Source organism: Trifolium pratense, linkage group LG5, assembly GCF_020283565.1.
Source record: "Trifolium pratense cultivar HEN17-A07 linkage group LG5, ARS_RC_1.1, whole genome shotgun sequence".
NCBI classification, from domain to species: domain Eukaryota; kingdom Viridiplantae; phylum Streptophyta; class Magnoliopsida; order Fabales; family Fabaceae; genus Trifolium; species Trifolium pratense.
The window spans coordinates 53,173,390-53,199,419 of record NC_060063.1 but is presented as its reverse complement, the minus strand read 5'-3'; the positions used below and the strand labels follow the sequence as shown (position 1 = coordinate 53,199,419).

General features: G+C 32.9%; 5 protein-coding genes across 5 annotated transcripts; 3 read left to right on the top strand and 2 right to left on the bottom strand.

Moving 5' to 3' along the window:
* The first annotated feature begins 2,690 nt into the window (after nt 1–2,690).
* Nucleotides 2,691–5,120, top strand: LOC123883009 (HVA22-like protein a). Its single transcript, XM_045931690.1, has 5 exons — nt 2,691–3,169; nt 3,309–3,335; nt 3,445–3,567; nt 4,491–4,734; nt 4,816–5,120. Exons 1-5 carry the CDS (start codon nt 3,099–3,101, stop codon nt 4,870–4,872), a joined length of 522 nt encoding a protein of 173 aa, XP_045787646.1. The 5' UTR covers nt 2,691–3,098; the 3' UTR covers nt 4,873–5,120.
* A 1,875-nt stretch (nt 5,121–6,995) lies between these two features.
* On the bottom strand, nt 6,996–10,627 carry LOC123883008 (microtubule-associated protein RP/EB family member 1A-like). Its single transcript, XM_045931689.1, has 8 exons — nt 10,356–10,627; nt 10,117–10,185; nt 9,915–10,001; nt 9,161–9,267; nt 8,855–8,997; nt 8,640–8,716; nt 8,184–8,297; nt 6,996–7,472 (listed from the first exon to the last, which is right to left on the bottom strand). The coding sequence occupies exons 1-8, from the start codon at nt 10,461–10,463 to the stop codon at nt 7,290–7,292; spliced, it is 888 nt and encodes a 295-aa protein (XP_045787645.1). The 5' UTR covers nt 10,464–10,627; the 3' UTR covers nt 6,996–7,289.
* A 1,318-nt stretch (nt 10,628–11,945) lies between these two features.
* Nucleotides 11,946–13,889, top strand: LOC123883007 (40S ribosomal protein S9-2-like). The gene is made up of 3 exons (XM_045931688.1): nt 11,946–12,051; nt 12,157–12,538; nt 13,459–13,889. Exons 1-3 carry the CDS (start codon nt 12,024–12,026, stop codon nt 13,640–13,642), a joined length of 594 nt encoding a protein of 197 aa, XP_045787644.1. The 5' UTR covers nt 11,946–12,023; the 3' UTR covers nt 13,643–13,889.
* Nucleotides 13,890–17,071: 3,182 nt separating this feature from the next.
* LOC123886894 (F-box/kelch-repeat protein SKIP11-like) lies at nt 17,072–18,205 on the bottom strand. Its single transcript, XM_045936168.1, has one exon. It carries the CDS (start codon nt 18,203–18,205, stop codon nt 17,072–17,074), a length of 1,134 nt encoding a protein of 377 aa, XP_045792124.1.
* A 4,050-nt stretch (nt 18,206–22,255) lies between these two features.
* LOC123883006 (probable serine/threonine-protein kinase PBL3) lies at nt 22,256–24,631 on the top strand. Its single transcript, XM_045931687.1, has 5 exons — nt 22,256–22,613; nt 22,985–23,120; nt 23,216–23,352; nt 23,681–23,804; nt 24,160–24,631. The coding sequence occupies exons 2-5, from the start codon at nt 23,084–23,086 to the stop codon at nt 24,531–24,533; spliced, it is 672 nt and encodes a 223-aa protein (XP_045787643.1). The 5' UTR covers nt 22,256–22,613; nt 22,985–23,083; the 3' UTR covers nt 24,534–24,631.
* Nucleotides 24,632–26,030: the final 1,399 nt, after the last annotated feature.

Genomic DNA, 26,030 nt, shown 5'->3' with positions numbered 1-26,030 from the left:
GGTCTCGAGTAAACAAATTGAGAAAAATCATGCATGAATAGTTGCATATGGGCGTGTACGGGTGACAGGTCTCTAAAATTCTATCTCTTTGTAATTGAATCGACCGAAAACCATCAAGATGTACATTAATATTTTTTTCCCCTTCTCTCTATCTCTCTCTCAATCTTGTATACTCTTAGTTTTGTTATCGATCATCGGTATAGGAGAGAAATGTTATATTTTAAAAGCTTATAATATGTTCACGTGTGAAAAATATTCTAATATATACTTTAGATCTTATCTTAATTTACATTTCTCTTACACCGTCTTTATTTTTTTATTTAATCCTTCTATCATTTGTTACATTGTGTACGAGGTATCGAACTATTTGAAAATTATGAATTTTTGAATAATCAAGTTTTAGATGTAAACAAAGTTTCAATTTAACCTGTAATAACCGACTCGTTCTACCCACCACACATACGACCCATCACCCGAACAAACCGAAGATTTAGACGATCGAAATTAGATATAAATTAAATGATTATAATTTTTATCAGTTTAGTAATTCTTTCCTAAAACTCGACCGAAACCGACCGATGCTCAAACTACTTATTTTGAATATTGGTTTTTAACAATTAAAAATGAACATATGGTGGTGGTTAGGGGTGTAATTGGACCGGTTTGGATCGGTTTCGAGTGAATCCAATGTCCGAACCAATGAACTCTCAATTGGTTTGATTTGGTTCGGTTTTTAGTGTTTTTCAAAAATTAATCCTAACCAAACTCATCGGTTTGGTTCGGATACTTTAATCAGTTTTACCGTGCATTTTTTCGATGTATTTAATGCTATTTTTTTTTCCGATATATTATTTCCTATAAGCTCATCAAGTAAGTTCATAAAATACAAAATACAATTTATCAAATACAAAATGCAATTCTATTCCCATAAGTTCATCAAATACATAATACAACCATATTGAAATTAAATTCATAAGTTTTTCAAATAATAAACTACAACAAAAATAAAATTTCAAGTAGAGCAGAAATCACAATAGGTTTTCTTATCCAATTTTGGGTACAAATCAACACTTTAACGATATTGAAATTCAAACAACTACGAAAGGGAACAACTACAAAATCAGAAATCACAAACAAGTAGAGCAGCGTAGCGCTTGAGAGTAAATCGAAACAAAAAATCAAAACAACGCTTGAGATGAGAGGTTACCGTTTTTTGAGGTTTTAGATGAGAGATATGAGAGCAGCGTGAGAGTGTTGTGTTGTTTGCGCAGTGTTTAGACTTCAGAGAAACTTAAGAATGAGAGCAGCTTGAGGTTTTTTGCGGCTGTCACTGCGAGGGTGAGAGTCAGAGAGTTTCTAAATTAGGGTTTGTATTGTGATGTAAATGAGCTAGATTTTTTTTTTTCATAAGTAGTTATGCCTGTTTTATTTTTTAATAGATGTAGGTTGTCTAAAAAAATTATTTTATTATTATATATATATATGGGGAGGGATCAAATTACACCGGTGTAACATTTGAGTAATGTTACACCGCTCAATAACGCTTTAACGAATACAAATTTTACAAAATCCACCGTTGGATTGAAAGCTTATATCATATAGATCATCTATGTTGAATTGTATAAAAATCTAAAGTCGTTTGATATGTTTTTGAGATAGATCAAGATTAACGGTATTCAATAAAAACGCATAAAAAACCCACTTGGGTTGGTGCATTGGTATTGGCTTGGGACCTGGGAGTGTGCTCCTCTTGAGGTCTGAGGTTCGATTCTCTCTGGCGCCAATTTGGGTGGACTAATTTAGCTTCTTCAAAAATAAAAACGCATAAACCATTAATCTTCATCGCTCTCAATAACATATCAAACGATTTTAGATTTTTGTAAAATTCAACACGGATGATCTATACGATATAAGCTTTCAATCCAACGGTGGATTTTGTAAAAGTTGTATTCGTTAAAGTGTTATTGAGCGGTGTAACATTACTCAAATGTTACACCGGTGTAATTTGATCCCTCCCCTATATATACTAGCGGGCCAGGCAGGCGCGTTCCGCGCCTGCCTGTGTCTAACTTATGTAACCAAAAAAAAAAATACGCCTTATGTTATGGTGAATTTGTTAATAAAAGATTTTTGTTGCTACTAAAAAAAAGCAAGGGTAATGTTGGTATTATGAAAATTCTACCCCAAAACTCATGTATTCTTTTTATATATTATAGTATAGAATAGATATAAATGAAAAAACCATAAAAAAAAAAGAGGAAGTTAAGGGCAATTATGGAATAATTAAAAAACCATAAAGGAAGTTAAGGGCAAAATGGACAAAAAAAAATCCAGCCCAAACTCCCTTATCCCCTTTATATATTGTTATATATATATATATATATATATATATATATATATATATATATATTGGTTTGGTCATCGGTTCTTAAAATCGGAACCAAGAACCAACCAAACTACATTGATTTTTAATTTGTTCGGTTTTTAATCCGAATCATAAAAATAAATTTTTTTCGATTTGAATTGGTTTGGATCGTCGGTTCAATTGAATTTTTCTGATCCGCTTACACCTGGTTGTGAATTCCTCACAACATACATACAAATACAAAAGTTAGAAAAATGGAGGTCGGCAGCAGTAATTACGTAATTAATCCTATATAAAAAATGAAGGTACGTGTTATCTGAATTGTAAGCCCACTTTTTTACTAGTCCACATAACAAACATTCGTTCGGTGACCGAACCTACCAGAACCACACCTGTACAAAAACTTCACTGTAAGATTACCACAGTGGTCCAGCAATCCAACCCATCCATCAACAAAATCATAAAACCCTCTTTCTAATCTACGGTGTATCCTTCAAATCACCACTGTACACAAACAAATCACTACCCACATAAACACACCCCCATAATTCTCTCCGCTTTTTCCCACACCTGTCCACTTTTTTTCTTTCACACAAACCAACTCACACTCTCACTCACTTTATTATTATCTTTCTTTCCCAAAACACATTTTCTGTTTTGTTGTTTATGTGAGTGAGTGTTCGATCGAAACCACACAAAACAAATTAAGAAACACACAAACACAAAATCAAATATGGGAGGATCTGGATCTGGTGCCGGTAGTTTCTTTATGGTTCTTCTCAGAAATTTTGATGTTCTTGCTGGGTATATATTTTTCTTCCTTTTTTGTTTCTCACACATTTACCCTAACTCAATTAAATTACTAGAATAACCCTGTTTATTCAATGTAGTTTTTTTTTATGTTGTTGTTTTTGTTTTTTTTTTTTTTTTTTTCTTCTTGCAGGCCTGTGATTAGTCTTGTTTATCCTTTGTAAGCACAATTTCTAATTCTTCTTCTTTTTTTTTTTTTTTTTCAATACCCTTAATAATTGGTATTTTCATGTGATGGATTGTCATTGATTTGTGTACTGTTGTTGTAGATATGCTTCGGTTAGGGCAATTGAGAGCAAGTCTCCTCTGGATGATCAACAATGGCTAACTTATTGGGTTCTGTATTCCTTGATCACTCTTTTTGAACTCACTTTTGCCAAAATTCTTGAATGGTATGTATTATACCCTTTTACTCTTTAGTATCCTTTTTCATCATTTTTAGGAGTACTTGGTAAATTTTAGAGTGAATAAGTGGGAGTACCAGGTTTTGAACTCCGGTCCTGCATATTATATGCAATGTTCGTACCAATTGAGTTATGCTCACAGGGACAATATGTTGTGGATGTTATTGAGATATCTTAAAAAAATGTGGTCAAGTAATTACTCTCTCTGGTTTCAAATACTCCGAAATAAGCAACAAGACTCTATTATATTTAATGTTATTATCTCTAAGATATACTTTCATTAGTTTAGATTTTAATTTTAATAGCACTTTAACTATGGAACTAGTTCCCATGATGGACAATTTAGAGGATACAATTACCTTTTTTTATAACATTAAGAAGAGATTAACTACTTTTTTTCAAGGAATGTAAAATAGAAAAGTACTAGTAGTTGTTTTAAGGATTTTTATTTTGGGCTTTGTCTTGGCATTATCACATCTTCGGTCACCTGCTAATCTTTGGGCTATTCTAGTTTTCCACCATGTTTGGATATTCATAATTTGCTATTATGCTCTACATTGAGTCATAAGCTGGTCTTTGTACGTTTGCATTGGCCCTTTGGTTGTGCTAAATGCTAATTAGTAAGATTATAATGAGTAATGACACTAATGAGTAATGAACCTGACTGCAAGTTTCATTTAGGTTTTGTTTCTATTTGAGATTTTTAGTTACAGGATTAATGCTTTGTGCTTTCCATCATGATTGTAGAACAGTCGTATAAGCTTCAATACAAAATATACTTTATAATTTAACGGGACGTAATGCATTTTTTGCATTGCATCAAGCTCTGTATGAGTTCTTTTTTTTAGTATACTTCAAAGGACAGGGTAAGTATTAAACTTTCGCTTCAATTTTCACAATGTGTATTTCAGGATTCCAATATGGCCATATGCAAAGCTGATTCTAACCTGCTGGTTGGTCCTTCCTTATTTTACTGGCGCTGCTTATGTTTATGAGCATTATGTAAGACCCTTCTTGGCCAATCCTCAGACCATTAACATCTGGTATGTTCCAAGGAAAAAGGACGTCTTCTCTAAGCCAGATGACATCATAACTGCTGCAGAGAAGTACATCCAAGAAAATGGAACAGAAGCATTTGAGAATCTGATTCATAGGGTATTTTCATCTGTAACACTTGATTATTGTAGAATTATTATGTTTTGACTATGTTGTACTAACAGTGTTATTACTTTGCAGGCTGATAAATCAAAATGGGGCGGTAGTCATCATACAATGTATGATGAGACTTATTGAATGCAATCTTGTAGCTTCTGCCTCTTGTGGATAAGGGGGTGCGTGTACATGTTAACGTGTTACTGATTTTGTTTCTGTTTTCCGAGGAGATATTTAAGGTTTTTGTTGTCGTGTAACTATCATAGGATTAGTCATCTATGTTATGTTTAATGGTTGTGACGTGTATGGTATATAAGATAATGTTGGTCCAACGGTGGAAACTTGTTGATTTTCTCTTGTTTTATGGTAACAAAGCCATCATTATTAGAGTATGGGTGTGTTTAGAATAATTCATTTGAAAGAGTTTATTCAGCATATGACATAGTCATAAACACTTGTGTAAGTGTTTGAAAGAGTTTTAAAGAATACTTAAAACACTAGTGTATTTTGCAATAACAACAATAAGCTTACAATAGTGTTTCAATGAGTTTTATAAAATAGCTTATAACATATTTAACAGCTATTTGCAGCTCAATTTTAATAGCCCGCAGTTCATATACATTGAAAAAGTTTGTATTATGAGATTTGTCTTATCTAAAGTGATTAAAGTATAGAGTAAAAAATTAAGGATTGTTATTTTAATTATTTTAACAAATTCATGATTTATAATGATTTATTATAATGTACATATAAATATAAATTGGGTCTTGCTAACGAGTGCCCCCGGGGCACTCTTTAAGCCTTTCATTAAAAGAAATTTTTTATTCAAAAAATTAAATACTTCAATTTCCAATGCGTTGATTTTACGCATTTCCATAAAAATTCTATAAAAAACTTATTATTTAAGGGCTTAAAGAGTGCTCCGGGGGCACTATTTAGCATTTGCCATATAAATTTATAGGGTATGTGGCACAAGTTAAGAAATTTACGAATAGTAATTATTTCTTGATTTTATTTTTTTTAACTTTTTGAAAAATGAAAGGTACAATTTTCAATACAATATTTTTTTTTTATATTTAGTACACGAACAAGGGTATGTTGGCATTTCCCAAATTTATAATACACCTAATGATTTCTTAATAAAAAGTTCATAATACTCATTTTTACATTTTATAGTGAATTATTTCACGGAATAGGTTATATAGGGATTCAATTTTCAAATGTTGTAATTGATTATTACAAGACCTTTGAGAACTTGTTGAAGAACACATATTGGTACATCATTTGAAATAGAAAAATAATTGTAAGGTCAACACATTTTTTCCAAGTTAACTTTGTCAATCATTGTCCTCTGGTGGCATCTCACGTGGAATACTGATTGTAAATGGTCTACAGTGAACCATGGTGAGGTGAAGCCATTAAATTTAATTTAAAATAAAATAATAAAGGTCGGATTAGTTATGATCTAAATTAGTATCTATAACAACCAAGATATTGAGCTCAAATGATTAATCTTTCAGGGGAATTCGAGTTCAATTCATGATGGGAACAATTCTTAGTAAGACTTTAGCTAAAGCTTTACCTCTCATACCATCCTATTTAAGTGTGAACTGAACTGTGAAGCCACGAAGGAATTGTGCACATCATCAGAGAAATAAAAATGTTGTGAATTCTAATCAATTGATTAGTATCAGCAATAGCTGAATATATACATGTAGCTCCACATTGAATGGTTACAACAGAATAGCCATCAGATAACAAACTTAGGGAAGCGTTAAAACCTTGACAATCTCAGCTGTACACTCAACATGTTCCATTTAAACCTAAAGTCATAGTTGCAGAACAGTGGAAAATTTCAACCAACTAGGCAAATTATGCAGTACATCTGCATTACTGGATATTAATGGTCATCATATTAATAATAGACTTCGACTACAAGTATGGCCAGTCCTCTCATAGTCAACAACTAGCACGAGTGCACGACTATAAATGGTTATGAAGTTCGACCACAAAGTTATGTTTCTTCATAGACAACAAGCAGAAGGAAGTGACACCCCACATCAATGAAACAACATATGTAGAAAGTTTCTGAGATGGAGCAGAGGATGAGGATGGGGATGAAACGCTTGTCAGATGAACTGAATAATTCACATAAAATCAAAATTGGACACGTAAAGCACCTGAGTCATTTTGAATGACAAATATCTGAGATCAAATATTCAGAAAGATTGGCAGCTAATTTCAAAATATAGACAACAAAACAGTGAATAAATTGTGGCTAGGAAACTTCCATTTCTTGAGCAATGTTCATTTGAGAAGTTTTATATAGTGACGATAAAAAGGATGATTAGATGAAGTCTATCATTGGAAAGACCAGTCATTCATCAAGCGATTATCCGTCCAGGCTTACAAGGAAACAAACACAATATATGACAATTTTCATTACATGGTGTTCTATGCCCATAGGACAGTGCAGATCACACCACCAGACTTGTAAGATAGAATAGAATTTGTTGAAAAGGATGCTTTTGCAAATGTCTTGGCATACCAACAAGGAGCTAGTTTTGGGAATCAACTTCAATTTCTGATTCTGCTTCAGCTTCAGCTTCAGCTTCAACAACATTCATAGTTTCTTGAGCTTCTACAGCATTCATAGTTTGATTAAGATAATCTTGAGCTTCATCCAGTGCTGATTCCTTTGCATCATTGGCATATAAAATCTTCTTAACTGCCACACTAACCTGCATAGAGAACATGCAACAATTGATTAAATTTATTCTTATTATTCCTATGCAAAAAAGTTCACTTGACTTTTTATTCTAAGGAAAAAGTTTAATTGACTTTTTACAAACACTGATATGAAAATGCTTACGGTCTGAAGGTATTTTGGGTTACCAACCTAGATTCAGGAATGAGTTGATTTGTAAATATATTAGTATGCAGTTTCAAACACGAATACATTTTGATACAGCTTGAGAAATAGCAAAAGTTACAATCCTTGTGATGCTTAAAGAAGCAGACTAAACAAGTTGGCCCAGTTAACAAAAGTAACTAAAGCCTTTTCCCACTAATTGCAACAATATAGATCCAATGTGTACTGGTTTCAGTGAGTTTTTCTAACTTCTAAGTCTTCTCTGTTTAATTGTTTTGCTATCATCCAACTAATCGTTACTACAAAATTGCTCACCCTAAATTTTAGAATTAAATTTCAAGGTTAACCATTCCCCACCCTATCCACTTAACCAGATCAATGTCAATGACAGAACCATCAAATTTTTGAGCAAAAACTTGTGCAGTGTCTGTTGTCCCATCCCCAGTCAATCATAAAGAAATTACAAAATTCAGATAAAAGAAAGCTTGTTATTGGCTAAATGATCAAATTAGGCATGACGACAAGCATACTAAAATAAAGATATTTGAACTTTAATGCATGCCTTAATTAGATTTCTTACAGGGATATTCTCCACTTCTGGAGTCTGACATATAATTTCTACATCTCGTAGTTTTGCGAAGTAAAAGTCTCTCTCTTTTTCAAGGCGATCCACTGCAAATTTTAGATCAGTAATCTGTGAAACAGAAAACACATGAGTAAAGAAGGGAATAACTGACAAACAATGAGGTAAAGTATTTCCTGATAAAACTACCAAGTGATACACTTTAATGGCAATGCCCATAAAAGAACATGCAACTTGTGAGGTGACTGAGAATGCAAGAACACAGACATATTGAATACCATAGGAGAGCATCAAGGAAATCAAAAATGTTTAAATCCATGAAGAAAATGAGTTGGTATAAAATTGTACACAAATAAATGGAAACAGAATTTGCACTGTTTGGTAACACTTCAAGGACTTCTTAGGTTATGTATGCAGTTACAAAAATTGTTATATAGAACCTAATGTTTATACCTCTTTGGACAAAGCCTGAATCTCTGCTGAAGAATTAGCCCCACCTGCCCCTCCACTTGACCTGGATGGCTTGGCCACTATACTCAAAAGAAAACAACCAAAAAAGGGAAGAAATAAAGAGAAAAGATGAGAAATGGAAAATACTGGCGTAGTAAAACCATTAGGAAAAATGCTGAACATCTTGGAATCAAAACCACCAAGAACTAGAAGCTAACCAGAGGTTCTATTAGGACCCAGTGTGTTGCCTGAGCCTGAATTATTCATAGTATTCGTTTGCAATGATTTTGATTTTTTCAAAGAACATTTCAGACTTCGGTCCTTTCCAACCTTAACTCTTCGCTCAACAGGATTATAGTTCCTAGAAAATAACAAAAAAAAGTAAAAATAAAATGAAGATATTTGGCAATATAAACTACACAGTACAATGAGAAATATGAATGCATGGCGTAATTTTATGTAGACACATTAATATTTGGAGCTGTTTAAATGATGGCAAAGATACTCAAAGGTAAGTAGCATACTCATTCATAATGCCACCATTAATAGAATCGCAGTAACGTTTGAGCCATTGGAGGAACTCCAAGTTGTCCAAAGGTCTGCCTTTAACAAGCCTGCTAACTTCAATATGCTGCCAAATTATAATCATGTAAGTCCAAGCCCCACTATACATAAACAGAAACTATAGTAGTTGCAAATTCTTCTGCCAGATTTCAATCTTGAGTTATCTAAAATACATCTACCGTTAACAATGGGATTGAGCATGAAAACTATATTAGAAACCAAACTTTTCCTTCTCTAAGCATAGTTGTATGTTATAGTTATAGACAAGCTGAATTTGTCCTAACTAATGAGATACAAGATATCAGAATAAAAACTCTAAGTGTTCAATCATTCAATTAAAACCTAAAACAAGGAAATGTTGATTACGGCCACTCTAGACACTAAACAGTTACAATAATCATCCCAACATTCTTTCTTTCTTATTTTTAATTCTTTTGGTTACCATGATATTGGTACGAAGTTTCCACCGCCGTTAGCGATGACTAATCTCCGTCGAGGAACCTGTGGGGAACACAAGGTGGGTTCTCCCTTCCCAACCGAATTTTCTCCATAAGCATGAGCCGGGAATCGAACCCCTGGCCACATGCTTAAGGGGACCAAGACCCTTACCACTTGGACCAATTCATTGTTGGTTCTTTCTTATTTACTAAAGCAAAACACTAAACCAAGTTCAAGTATTCTACTTATAACATAATCATGAAAAGAAACAGCTACCTTCTGAATTTTCAGCTTGTTGAACACATCCTGCAGAACTTTGTAATTCTGGATCTTATCATACTCAGTCTTTGCATCAAAGTTAACCTACAAAAAAAACCCACATTGTGAAATTTACCCTTAGTAGTACAAATCATAAATAAAAAACATAAAAAACATAAAAATAAAAAAAAAATCACAAAAAGCATAGTAATGTAACCACCTTGTGCATTGGAACAACCCCTTGATGCGTGACATCCATCATTTGGCATTGTACAGCACCAGATGCAGCCTAATCAAATATCATAAACAAGATCAGAATCAGAACCAAAAAAAAAATCATACTTTCAGCATTCAGTGTAATTATCAACATCAATCAATACAACAGTATACATAAACACATTACAATCTATAATTTTAGTAAAATCAATGCAAAAAGGGTTAGGGTTAGGGTTTGATTACATCCTCAATGCGTGATAGATTGAGCTGAAGTCTGTTATTGATCCAATTAAGAATCTCATTCCTGCCGACAAAATAAGCACTATCCATTATGCCAATATTTGTTGCCATTTCCACCAACCTAGAAAGAGAAAATTGAGATTGAAGAGAAAAGAAAAGAGGAGAAAAGGAAAATGAGAGTGATTTCAAGAATTAGGAAAATGAATTGAATTGAAGAATGAAAATGAGAGCGTTTTTGTAGTTACTCTCACTCTTCCTCTAATACACACTAAACCAATTTTTTAATAATTAGTTGAATTTTAAATTATAAACTATTTTAATAATTAGTTTTTTTTTTTTTTTATAAACAGCGCACCTTGTAGTTGTTGCTGGCCTGCCTTGGATATTGATAAATGCTAGTAATATTTGATGCCATTTGGCAATTGAAAAGGGTAATAATAATAATAATATTATTATGATGAAACTTTTGTACCAGAAAATATACATAAAATATAAAGTTTTTTTTTTGAACGTATAAAATATAAAGTTAATGGATGTCTTATTGTCAAGTAGGCCAACTTTTGTTGGTTTTCTTTCTATTTTGGAGAAAGAATATTTTTGTGGTCCTTCTCTATTTTCTTTTTCCACCCACTTTTGTTTTAACTCGATTAATGGACTTTTTTTAGTTTGTGTAACCAAACATAATATATATTATAATGTGGATAGTTTTTATAAATATAAGTTTAAATGAATTTGATCGTATGTACTTTATTTTGGATTTATATTTATAGGACTATACATTTAAATAGAGATGTGGTTAATATTTCACACTTGTAGTTTGTTGATGATATTTTAATTTTGGGTGAAAAATGTTGGATAAATATTTGTGTGCCGAAGGCTAATATGATTCTCTTTGAACTTATATCGAGCTAAAAGGTCAATTTTCATAAAAGTTAGTTGGTAAGTGTCAATGTAGCTATAATTCGTGGTTGGTATGTGCTTAATTGAATAATAGGTCGAATTTCTTTTTTATATCTTGGTCTATCCATCAAAGATAATGTGAGACACTATTCTTTTTGGGCTCCTTTGGTTGAAAGATTTGAGGTATACAATCTTTCACCACTTCACAAAATATCACTATGGAGATGCTCTTATATATACAATCTTTCACCACTTCACATACAAGGTATCCATTACTTTTTTGTCAAAAAAAAGTATCCATTACTTTCACCTCGAACTTAAATTGACTTCGGCATCGGAGTGTATTTTGCAGGTAACCCCCCTTTTCTATTAGATTCCAACCTCCAACTCATAACACACCTTCATCGTGAGTTCCTCTATTCTCTTTGAATAATTTTAAGTTCTACGCAGAAAATGTATTATTTTGCGCAAAAAAAAAGTGATATTATTCTGAGAGACTGAATTGAATATTTAATATTTAACTATAAAAAAAATGAATATTTGGAAAACAAAAATTTAATGGTTACAAGGTGCATTAATAAAAAAGAGGGAGGTATGAATAGTAACACATTTGAAATAAAAAACAATTCAATACATGGGCCTTTGAAAGAAGAAAAACCCGGCCCTATACAAAAATTAGGGTTTTGCAATCTTTAAAATCATGAAAAATAGCATTTCACCATCTTCTTCTTCAAAACCCTATTGTCTACCGGCGCCGCGAACCACAGCAGCATGGTGCACGTTTCATACTATCGCAATTGTGAGTATATGTTTTCCATTTTCCGAATTCTCTCATCGCCTAATGAATATACTGTGTTGTTGAATCTATGAATTTTTGTTGATTTTCATTTTTGATTTGAAACAGATGGGAAAACCTTCAAGAAGCCACGTCGTCCATACGAGAAGGAGCGTTTGGATGCTGAGTTGAAACTCGTCGGAGAGTACGGTCTTCGGTGCAAGAGAGAGCTATGGAGAGTTCAATACGCTCTTAGCCGTATCCGTAACAATGCAAGGAATCTGTTGACATTGGATGAGAAGAATCCTCGTCGGATCTTTGAGGGTGAAGCACTTCTAAGGAGAATGTTTAAGCATGGTCTTCTTGATGAAACTCAGAACAAGCTTGATTATGTCTTGGCTCTTACTGTTGAGAATTTTCTTGAACGCCGTCTTCAGACTCTTGTGTTCAAATCTGGAATGGCTAAGTCTATTCATCATGCTAGGGTTCTTATTAGGCAGAGGCACATCAGGTATTTCATTGTAACCAAGTTAATTTCATATTATGGATCTGTTGTTACTTTAATTAATATATAAATTGGAACTGATAGAATAAGATCTGTTTGATTGCATTTTTATTTGTCAAATTAATATGGTTTTTGATGTTTGTGAATCCATGTCCTTAATATAATCATAAGCATGTTTGTTGATTTGTTAGTTGTATATTTTTTATTGAATGTTTTTTATTTCCCATTTAGAATTTAGAATTGCTACAACAATATGTTCCATTTGATAGAATTAGTGTATGTTTGGTATTACCCTGGGTATGCCAGGATCACGGCGATGCTTTTTTAAAAGCCTACAGAGTGTAACTTCTGATACATTCACCGTGATACTTACTTTGGATGTTTGGATTTTTTTATGGCTATATCAATGTTGGGTTTGCTTTGTCATGTTTTCCATGCTTTGTGTTTTCTGCCTGTTTGTGCTTATGTAATTATTTGCGTCGAGCGAGAGTTGATTATATTTGGAAGAAAGTAGAGAGGTTTTACAAGTCTTTACTAGTTTTCTTCAATTATTTTCTTCAATGATTCATGATTACGGCCAATACTTGAGCATCTGTTATGTCTACATTAATTTTTGCCATATTCATTATCCATTGATTGAAAGAAATGGAGTTCTCCTTTACTACAGTGATGTCTGTATAAATAATAATCAAACAATGTTGATAATTTTAGAAATGTTAGATATATATCATTTATTTATTCGTTTGAAATTATAGGAATGAAGTCCTCTATTTCTTCTTTTGAGATGTGGAGAGAATCTCCAATTGTTACATGAACCTCATTTTGTGTTTCATTTTTTTGTATGCTTGTGATGGCCCCTGATCTTTATTTCTTATAACGAGAAGTGTTTGGAATTGGATGATAATGTCATTTTTGGTTTCACACAGGGTTGGAAGGCAAGTGGTGAACATTCCATCATTCATGGTGAGGGTTGATTCACAGAAGCACATTGACTTTTCACTTACAAGTCCTTTTGGTGGTGGTCTTCCTGGTCGTGTGAAGAGAAAGAACGCCAAGGCTGCTGCTAAGAAGGCTTCTGGTGGTAGTGGAGACGAGGAGGATGAAGATTAGATTATGTGTTTCTGATACTTAAATCCTTTGCATCAGGCTTTTAATCTCTGTCTTTTCCTAAAATGTTATTTTTGTACTTTTCATCTCCAAGTATTAAGTTTTGTTCAAATACCTTTAATGATCTCTTAGATTTAATTTAAGACTCAATGCTTAATGGTTTTTTGAGAATTTAGAATTGTGAAATTTGAATCAAGTTTTGTTCAAATACCCTTATGGTTAATGGCTTTTAATCTCTGTCTTTCCATGACATATTTTATCTTTGTCTCCAAGTATTAAGTTTTGTTAAAATACTTTTGATGATCTTAGATTTACTTTAATACTATATGCTTAATGGCGTTTTTAGAATTTAGAATTGTGAAACTTGAATCAAGACTTTTGGTTCTACTTCTACATAAAGTTATTTGGCTGATATAGTTTTCTGATTTGTAGACCAATATCTGACATTTTATTTCGAACTCAAGCGAAACAATTAGTCGCGGTTATTTTTTCATTTAACAGTGAGTGATTGGAAATTTTCTGCAAATCCCCTTTTTTGTACCCTGCATCTCAATAAGCCTGCAATACATCTTTGCCTGAGACATGTTTCTAAATTTTTCTTTTCCAAGTATTAAGTTTTCCTCCTATACCTTTGATGTTGCTTAATTGTGTTTCTCATAGAACTTTACATGGCATTTTGAATTTGATATTTGATGGCAGAATTATGTATTCAACCAATCAATGCTTCTATTCAACTATGCTTCATATTATGTCCTCGTGTTTTCTGAGACCTTGGAATTGTAAACTTGATTAAAGACTTAATCGTTCTCCATTCAAGTATATAATTGGATGATATAGTTTGTGATTTGTAGACAAACACCTGATATTTTATACACAAACCAAAACAATTAGTTAATGAAAGTATTTTTTAAAATGAATTTAATTCTTAAGATGTCTTTTTTGTTTATTGTTTCAACTTTCAAGCAACAACTGCTGCTTGTTTTGACTTAGTTTCTTTGGTATTTTAGCAGATAGTTGAATGAAGTTCAAGTTTTGCTTAAAAATTTGGAATAAACAGCAGATCCAATTACCCTGCAATCTATGAAAATCCTGAAACTGCGCATGTTCGCCCACCTAAGTGGTGTTTTTCCTTTTATGACAATAAAGTTTAGGTGAGTTGAGTTTTAAATCTTACTAGGGTACCTATGTCAGCAACATGAGTTGCGTACACGCCTTTGTGAACCATGAGTCGTTTACTTCCCAATTAATTGGCTATTTAAATTTTTCTAAAAGCATTTTTTTGGGTACCAAAGGTACTTAGCTCTCTGCATTTGAAACTCATTCTCATGCATTAGTAACATTTGAAACATGTTCTCACCCTGCAATCAGAAATGGTGAATATCTACCTCCTCTAATTATCTACCAAATTGACAATCTCTTTTGAGTTTGTTGCACTGTCATCTTCTGTCATGAATGTCGAGATCATCTTGGCAATGGACAATGTTATATAGCAAGGAATAAGTTGCATCAATCTGAGTTCTGTAAGACAACTCCGGTAGATGGCCTGAATTTAATATTTTCTTTTATCCTTTGGCTCTGTTCGATAAAAAATAGCGGATAGCTGATAAGCTAGCTTATAGCGAATAAGCTAGCTGATCGAATTTGTAGTGTTTGGTAAAATTAGTGGTTGAAATAGCTTATAAGTGTGAAATGACAGTAAGATGATAGGGATAAAATTGGGAGTAAAGGTGATAAGCTATAAACTATAAGTTCATAAGCTACTTGAAATAGCGTTTGAAAAATAAGCTATAAACTCTTTTTTAAAAACTTTTTATTATGAAAATGTTCATGATTTGATCTGAATTGAATAATGTCATCTAGACAAATCTTGTGTGACAAAGGCGTGTATATTAAAAATGGACCATTTAATAATAAAAAAACTCAAAAAATAATACTCATTTAAATTGTAAATAACATCAATAACATAAAAAATAGTCATCTTTATAACTAAATATAAAATATATAGAGGAGTGCTAGCAACACACTCTTTAACAAACACACTCTAACACACTCTTTTCTATTAGTCAAAATTTATATGGGTCTCATAAAAGTTATATGGGTCCACATTTTTTTATGGGACCCATGTGAATTTCAACCAATAAAAGAGAGTGTGTTGGAGTGTGTTTGTTAAGAGAGTGTGTTGCTAGCATTATTCAAATATATATGCAGGGGTCGAGATTCAAACTCCAATCATCTCACTTATCCACCTTAAGGTGAAATATCTAGCCATTAAACTACTTGGCAACATTTTTTTTTTATAGAAATGAACCTAACGAACTAACCACTTTAGAACAAAAAAATTAAGATTTTTTATTTTATTGTTTTAACCATATTTTTTTAACAGACCTATTACCATAATAAAATATTTGTAGGCCCCTAAAAATTAAGACATCAATTTTTGGTGAACGCGACCGATGCCCCACCGGCGTTCGTGCGTCTGGCCGCCACCGTCACCGTCTTCAACAAAACAAAGAATGAGTGGATCTGTAATCATGTTCATCATCACTGTCTTCAATAATGGGGGGTGTGTCCGTTCTCATTTTTAAGGAGTGAGGTGTTGAAGTTAGAAGGTGTAATAAGAGCACTGTATATGTGAAGAAGGAGGAGGAAGACGAAGGGCTGTGAAGAGATGGAGAGAGAGAGTTTTGTACTTGAAATTACCAAGTTACCCTTGCCAACATAAAAAATTACAAATTTATGTTGTTTTTTTTGACAGTAATTACAAATTTATGTTGTCATACACTTCTCTATGTAAAAACTAAAAGTAATATTTTTTTGTTAATGTTGTCAAAAAAATTGATGTTAAAATATTATTTCTCAAAAATTAAAGACCTGACACCACCCTTAGGGCCTAAGGGACACCCTGGTCTGTCGTCGTAGCATTAGCTTTGTAGACAATGTGTTAAATTGTTGTCGCAAATGTAAATTTTGATATTACACCTCCGTTCAATTATTGTTTGTAAGATTTTGAAACAAAATTGATAACTGACACTGTATAAAAGACACTTGATATACGATCAATATCTTAAGCTTTTTGGAGAGTTGGTCATTGATAAATGCCAATGGTAAACAATTAAATTTAACATAAATAACATAAAATTGAGATAAATTATGATTCTACATTGCTTCAATTAAACTTCTGTATGCAAGCATTATAATCCAATACATAACATGATCTCAAGTTATTCAGTTATGCATATATAATATTCTAGAATATTCAATTTAACGAACAAAAGCAAAAGAAGAAAACAATGAAATTTGAAATTGTAAAGATTGCATCAATGATTTTTAAAGGATTTGAAATTTCTCCAAAGAGAAAGGTCCAAAGAGAAAGGAAAAAGCTACCCATACGTCAACATTATTAATTTTAACCAGAAATCAGAAACATGCACCTTAACATCCCATCACAGCACAATTAAACACAAAATTCCCTGATTGAATTATGGCAAGCAAATTCCATTGTGGTGCGCCTTCGTCTACTACCCAAGCATTGACTTCTGTTACCATTTCACCATGAAGACTAAGACCTCCAATGACAACCAGCTTATCTCCGCATGACCTAAAGGCCATTCCCCATCCATTCAAAGAGGCTACTCGATTAGGAAGACTTCCAATGGTGATCCATGAGTTTTGATCTTTAACATATCTTTTTACTACTTGTTGTGCATAATCAGCAGCAAATAATATATTGTTTACAACTGCAATTAAAGGAGGTGCCTCACCACTGACCGAATTTGCACCATCTCCGTTTTGAGAAGGGCACATGCTAGGTATTTTTCGCCACTTTCTTGTCTTCAAATCAAACTCCTCACCACAGGTTAACTGTGATGTTTTATCAACTCCAACCCCACCGAGGACATAAAATTTTCCATCCATAAACACAGCAGAACACATTTTCCTTGCTGTGTTCATGTCTGGAAGAATCTCCCAAGTGCCAGTTTCTGAATTATAAAGCTCAGAAGATCTCAAGATGTTGCCAAATTGATCACAACCGCCAGCTAATATTGCTATTTCTCCTAGACTTGCAGAACCAAACAAGCATCTTGGAGTATTCATTTTCATTCCCTTAAACCATGAATTTGTCAAAATGCTATATTTATATATGGCAGGACCCGTTATTTCCCTTCCAAAAACAAGAAGCTCTGTACCAACAGCTAATGACTCCTTGTCTGAAAGCATAAAACATGTATTGGAAGTCATTTCAGGCAACTGCATCAATCGACCACGATTTGGGTCGAAGGCCTCCCATTTAAGGACATCACAAGAAAAGTAAACCCAATGTTCAACTATGTCCATTTTTCGCCTAAGTTGATACAATTCTCCAGTCTTAATAACTGACTGGAAAGTTCGGTTCAATGCAGCAATTGAGTCATAATCAGACCTTGACAATCGAAGTAGACATTGAATTGATATATCACGAGTGAGCTGAGGAATAAGCAAACACGAGTCACCTCCATGATGTTCAACATTCTTCAGCGTATCTTCTTCCATGGGATCATCTAGAATTTCACTTGACTTTTTCGACATAACTTTTGATTCTTCTACTTCCTTGAGATCATATTATTTTTGAAGTCAGATCAATTGAAGAAATTAAATTAACAAAATTTGTTGAAAAAATCTCATGAATTAAATATTTTTAACAAATATAGGGATCAAAACGCGCATGCAAAATCACACACAAAATTTTCCAAGATATAATACATTTGCAGATAGATCATATAAATTGATGAGCATCCAACATGTGATACTAGCTCATTTTGATCAATAATCAAAATCAAACAATAAGAAATGAGATACAATATCCTGAATGAATATTACTCAAAATTAATTAAATACTCACATGCGACCCAAAATAAGATCGTTAAGATAAGAAAAATGATATTTTTTTTCTTCTAAAGAATCAACATACTATACACAATTTGACCAAATTATAGCGACATGCATACCCAAACTCAAAGATCGAAACATTACGGGCTTGTTATATATTTTTTTAAAATAGATTCTTGTAGTGTTATATAATTTTGTGTAAAAAATTTTTTACAAAAAAACTTTTTATAAAAGCTTCAAATGAAAATTCGGTTTGAATAGTTATTCTTAAAATGTGATTTTAGGTATTTGATCATTTTATTAAAACTTTTTCTGGATATCAAAATTTCGAAAATTCACTTAGTTTTGAAGCTATTTCAAATAGATTTTCATAAGAATCATTTTTGAAATACAACTTTTTGAAAAAATTGTGATCTTGACTATGTTTTGATCTTCAATAATATGTGTTTATGTTATATGATTCAAAATTAGTGTTTCAATTTAGAAAAAATGAATATAAAAAAACTTGTAATATTTAATCGGTTTTAAAAAATCTATTTTCAATAATACAAAGAAAAAATCCATTTTTTTAAAGCTGAAACAAACAAGCCCTAACATCGAAAAAAGAAAAGCACTAAAAATTTGTAATTTTATGAATCCCACCTGCCCTTTTTCTATGTCATTGTATATGCCCTAAAATTGTAGGGAAAAAACTAAAGAAGGAAAAAAGAAAAAAAGAAGAGAGGAAAAAAAAACTTACAATTTTTGAACAAAGAATTAAGAAGTTGTGTTGAGTGTTTTTTCAATTTGGGGGATACTTTTGGTTCTCTTTCACACTCTCTTTATCTAGCACTTCGCCATTGTGCGCGAGCGAAGATTCTCCGCCGTTAATATTAGGTTTTGAATATTGTTTGAGAGAGCTCACCCTAGTGTACGCGTTTTATAGTGAAAAAAAATCAATAATTAATTTTTATTTATTATATGAGTCAAAAGTCGTATTTTTGGTCAAGAAGGCGTTTTTATTAATTAATATTAATAAAAAAAAAATATGTACTAGGGGATTTTTGTAGTTATCATGTAGACTCGTTATTCTCCTTAAAAAAAAAGAAGAATGTAGACTCATTATTTGGGATTGTGACTCAAATTTAGTGGAATTCGGATTGTTTGCAGTGCAAAAAGTATGTAGTTTCACGCAGATTTGAATCTCAACCATTAATTAGAAATCAAACAGTCCAAATTACACATAAAATGAACTATACACAATCTCAACAATCAATTTTAGATCGGACGATTAATATATATATATATATATATATATATATATATATATATATATATATATATATATATATATATATATATATATATATGTGAGTAATTGCATTAACGCAATTACTGTGTTAAATCCTTACCCACCAACCCCGTGACATTACCTCTTTACGTGTTGCGAACTTTTACGACTCTTCTTTTTAACTTTTTAATTTATTTTTTTCTTTCTTTCTTCTATTATTGGTATGGCCAATTGTATGATACCCAAGTGAGATAAATCTCGCACCACATATAAATTTGTTTTCAATTTTAGATCATATAAAATATAATGAGACTTTTGTCGATAAATCCTAGCTCAACTGACAGAAATGTCGAAATTGCTAGTGTCAGACACCATGACCAGGATTCGAACCCCAGTCTCTCCATTTTGTGTGTGTGAGTTGTCAATGACTTTGTCATTTCGTCTATTAATAAAAAAATAAAATATTATATAATGAGACTTTTTAATAGTGATGGCAAAAGGGCCAACCATCACGACCACTAATCCGCATAAAATGGGACATAGCTAGCCAACAAGAGATAGCGAGTTAAAAATCTCTCCTGCCCCGTTTTATGGCGGACCGGTGGATTGGAGGGCTTTCTCGTCAATTTTTATTTTGGTACAATCCTTGTCAATTTTTTAAATAAAATATTATTAATTAAAAATTCACAAAAATAATGTAAAAATAATTAAATTAAAGAACATTTTATGTAGCCAGCATATGTATCTATTGAGTGTATACAGACACAACTAAAACCAAAACGAAAACCCTCAATGAAAATAAAGTGAAAAAGATAGATCAAAATAGACACAACTGATTAAAAGCAAGAGGGACAGCTTCCTCCTCCCACCCCCACCCCACAAAAAAAAAAAAAATTAGTGAGGCGGATGATCGGAAGGACCTACCTTGATCCTTTGCCAGCCTCAGCTTGCTACTGCTTAAATTTGTTCTCTTTTTTTATTGGAACCACCGACTGACAAAAATCAACAATTTTTTCATTCTTAACCATTTTAGTACATGAAACATAGCTTGTTGGGCCGCAATAGGAGCAATCCATAAAGCTTGCATGTTATGTAGAACATTTGCATTGAGGTTTGATAAATTAGTTTTGGCCACCACTATAGACTTATCCTCATGCTTAAACTCTTACCGACTTGAGTGTTGAAGTTCTTGTACGTGCATCACCCTCTTCGCTAGAGGACAACCACAATCTGCTGCAACATAATTGTTCAAATGATTTTTTCAAAATTATTTCAATTTTTTTTTTCAAAATAAAAAATGGTCACAATTGTTCATTTTAAGAATCTATTATCTCTTCAAGTAAAATTAACACAAATTTCCCAATAAAAAATTTATTCAAGTTAGGAACTTAGTTGTACATGTCATGGACGGAGATTTATCACCGTTAAACATAGGTAAAAAAATTTATACGTATAACATAATAATTAAAAGAAAATTTAACACAAATTTTATAAAATAATAATAGAAAATATTTTCACAAACTAAATTTCTTTGAATCTAAATAATTTTTCACCTTTCAGTTATTTATTTATACTCATTTACTCTTATTATTTATATTTTTCACATATCATGCATTGGATGAAAGAATACTTTGAAGCTATTTTTTTAGAAGATGAAGTGAGCCAATATTTCTAGTATAAAATTAGACATGACAAAATATTTTTTTTAAATAGTTACATTTTTAAATATCTTATATTAAAGGATATTACTATTATCTAAATAATTAGTTAAATGTTTTATAATATCATCAAAAAAATTTGTAAATCCTAGTATGATAACAAATGTTTATTTTTGTTTTGTGTGACAAATGTTCTTCTCTGGAAACGTGGGAGAAGAACATTGTTGCAAGAGAACCAACCATAAGAAACAAAGGACATTGTTACGTTGCATGTCGAGAATTAAACGAAGATTAGGTTCTCAAAAGGGTTTGGTTGGTTCCTTTGATGGGAAATTGCTTTGGAAGTCGTTCCAAGGTTGATGACCCTTTCAGCTCCCAACCCAATTCTGGTATACATTTTTTTAATTTTTTATTTTTTTATTATTCATACTCATGCATGTGCGTTTTTCAATTCATGAGAATGTATGTATGTATGTATCTGCAATGCAAATTTGGAGATTTTGTAATTTCCTAATTTTTAATTTTTTGTCGTTTCACTTTCTTGGACGTATACTCCCTCCGGTTCTTATTACAAGAGAAGTTTTTTTTATAGATTCATTATAAAACTAATGTATCTAGACAATATTATAGTCTAGATACATTAATTTTACAATAAATCTAAAACATACACGTGATCGTCCATCTTCTATTTTCTCCATTGGTCCTAATTAGTTATGCATTGTACTTGGCAAGGTGAAAACAATATAGTAATTAATTAAAGTGAAAATTAAAAATGAATGACATACATAATTTTGTACATGAGTTGTTTAATTTGTTGTACTAAAATGAAAATCATTTTGTAGATATTTCAAAAGTTCCTCTTAGAAGCACTCAATTGTTATCTAATTCAAGTGGAGCAGTACAAGGACACAGTGGAGGTAAACCTGGGATTCTGCCAACTCCAAGATCTGAAGGGGACATACTTTTCTCTCCACATTTAAAAGCATTCGCATTTAAGGATCTTAGAAATGCCACTAAGAATTTCAGTAATGATTGTTTAATTGGACAAGGAGGATTTGGTTATGTCTATAAAGGATGGATTGATTGTCGTTCGCTTAAAGCCGCAAAGCCTGGTTCTGGAACTGCTGTTGCTGTCAAGAAGCTTAAGCCTGAAGGCTTTCAAGGCCATAAGGAGTGGTTGGTAGGTTTGCCATTCACTTTTGCTGTTTTTTTTTATATCAAGCACAAACACTCTTTGGACTAGGTGTGACCTGGGATCAGACACGCGTCAGTGTCCGACACTGACACTCAAATTACTATCGGTGTCAATGTGTTAGTTTCTGTGTCATGTACATGCTTCATAGGTTTTTTTCCTTCAATATTTTTTCTGCTGTTTTTACACTGATATTCAATCACGAGTCTTTGAATTGTCGCATGTAATTCTTTGTTGTGTTGACAAGTTGTGATCGGTTGTCAGTGTATAACAATTTTACGTTTTACACTAACAATGTATGTCTCATTTTCTCATGAATTATATTGTCCTCAGTTTTTTTTTTCTTTCTTTATTTACAGTCTGAACTCAATTATCTTGGCCAACTTCATCATCCAAATCTTGTGAAACTTACTGGATATTGCCTTGATGGGGATAACAGGCTTCTAGTCTATGAGTACATGCCTAATGGAAGCTTGGAAGATCATCTATTTCGTAGTATGTTGATGCCTTTAATAATTTATTCAAGTTTCCAATATACACTCGACTCGAGTCCAATTTTTTTGTAGCAAACTTATTAGTATTAATTATAGAGGGAACACGCGTACTTCCTTGGGCAACAAGAATCAAAGTTGCCACCGGTGCTGCTCGAGGTCTCACCTTCCTACATGACTCTAATCAACAAATTATCTACCGTGATTTCAAGGCTTCTAATATTTTATTAGACTCGGTATGTTCGTTAAATATTAGCACAGCATTGCTATGTTATTGTTACTGTCAGCATTTGGGGAAATTGCTTGCAAAATATTACCCCCTCTTCATTTTTCAAGGCATTTGAAATAAAATGCATACCTAAATTAACGAATCAGTGGAATTCGTTTGGGGTAATCTGAGTTCAAATTTTGGCTGGAACAATCTTTGACCATACTTTATTTACCTCCCGTCCGAACTTAGGATTACCAGTGATCCCTTCTCCTGGGAATACGAGAGTTAAGACCGAAAAAACAGATCATATATTGGACTTTGAATTTGCTGATTGAAAGTTCATCTTAATGCAGGAATTCAATGCAAAACTCTCAGACTTCGGATTGGCCAAAGCAGGCCCCACCGGTGATCGTTCTCATGTTTCTACTCAAGTTTTGGGCACTCATGGCTATGCTGCTCCTGAATATATTCTTACAGGTTAGATATTTTTTTTATAAAGTTATATTCTTAATGTTTTTTTGGTTCATGAAAACTGTTTTTATCAGCTTCCTCATTTTCAATGCTTTTAGACTCTTTTGTTTTGGATTATTTATAGATATTTCAAATCATACTTGACTTCATGAATATATCTCAAAGTTGTAAATCAATGATGAACGAAATCTGAAATCTTTGATGCTCAATGTCATATACATCACGTGTGCGTGCGCCACACACACACTAATCCAATTGTTCACTGACTACCCTCTATGATGTAATTACTCTATTTCTTCATACAAGATAATTAAGGGGTCTTTTGTCTTGCAAATGTGATGACCAAAAAATCTTTGATCAGGTCGGCTGACAACAAGGTGTGATGTGTATAGCTTTGGAGTTGTGCTATTAGAACTACTATCAGGGCGCAATGCTGTCGACAAAACAAAATCTGGAGCAGAACATAATTTGGTAGATTGGGCAAGACCGTATTTGGGAGATAGAAGGAAGTTGTTTCGGATAATGGACACAAGATTAGAAGGGCAGTATCCACAAAGGGCAGCTTATACAGCTGCAATTCTTGCATTACAATGTATTAGTGAGGCCAAGTTTAGGCCACAAATGTCTGATGTTTTGACTACTTTGGAACATTTGCCAGTCATCAGACATTCAGCTAGTCCTTCTAGAATATTAGACGAGAAACCAATGTCAAGCCCAATGAGCGATAGAGTCTGAAGCCTAATTCTCGGGAAAAAAAAACCTAGCAAAATACTCGTGCATAAGCACACGTGTAAAAAAGGTCAATGTAACAGGTTTTATTTTCTCTTCATGTATGTATACCTCTGTGAATCCTCTTCCTTTTTTTTTCTTAATCTTGTTAGGTGGTAGCATTAGCCCTTATGACAGATTTTTGTGAATTTTTTATATTCCTATATACATACGCAAAATTTAAAATGTATTCATTATTACGTAAACTTTAAAATGCATTCATTATATTAGACATTCTCAATCAGAAGAAATTGTTTAGTTTCTGCAATGAAAGTTTAATGACAAGAATTTCAGTTTAGTTGTATATATGCAAATGATTCTGATATGCTATCTCATATTCTGTCGCCTATTTTTGCATGATGAAATAACAAAAGAGGGTGAAATACATTTCCTGTGAAATACTGCAAGATATGTGTGATAAGCACAAAGTTGATGTTTCATACATGTATGATTGGTAAGGGAAGGAGAGAAGTATGGCTGCATTTCATGGAAAATTCGAGGCTATTGTCTTCTCCATGCATAATGTGAGCAGATAAGGAAAACAAGCCCAGATTACCATTACATGCCATGTTGCCACCTAACAAGAAAATTGTTTTCTAGGCCAATTTATTTCTTATCAAACATCAATAGTTATAAAAAAAAGGTTATAGGGCTTATATTATTTTTGGGTCTGCAAACAGTAAATACCATGTAAAATTCACACACAATAAAAGATCGCAGATTTGAATCCGAGACACCATAAATCTCCGGCCTATAATTTCAGCATTCTAAATCCTCAAAACGATAACAAGGCATGCCAAGCTTGTCATGTAAATAATCATTTCGTAGAAAACTAGGCAAAGAGTCCCACCAAATAGAGTTCATGATCGTGTGCCCATGATTAGCAAGTTTGTCCGCCCAACGATTACCTTTGCGATAAATATGTAAGCGAGCAATATTCAGCCCAAGTAACAAAAAGTTGCACCATCGATTACGAAGATTCCAAGGCACGATGGATTGATCAGCGAATGCGCCTAAAGCCGTCGTTGAATCACTTACGATCCACAGATAGTTCCAGCCTCTCCTACTAGCAATCTCCATGGCCATGATAATAGCGGTAACTTACGCATGCAGCACAGTTGTGTGTTCCAATTTTGCAGCACCACAAAAGTTAGCCAAATTATCCCGAAACAGTCCCCACAAACTGCCAAAAGTGTGCTGCCGGTTACCGATCTATCCATATTTGCTTTCATCCAAAGAACCAAAGGAGCTTTTCACAAAACAAAGCATAATTCTGGGCAGCTTCAGTTTAAGGTGAAAGTTGTGCAGAATTTGTTGTTCTATCGTCGAGCTAAAGGTGAAGCCATGTAGCGAGGGAGTACTCGTATTCAGAGCTGTCATGACCTTCATTTTCGCAGCACGAATCGTGATGATCACAGAGTGTGAAAAACATGGATGAAGGCAGCATGCGCTAGACTACGGATA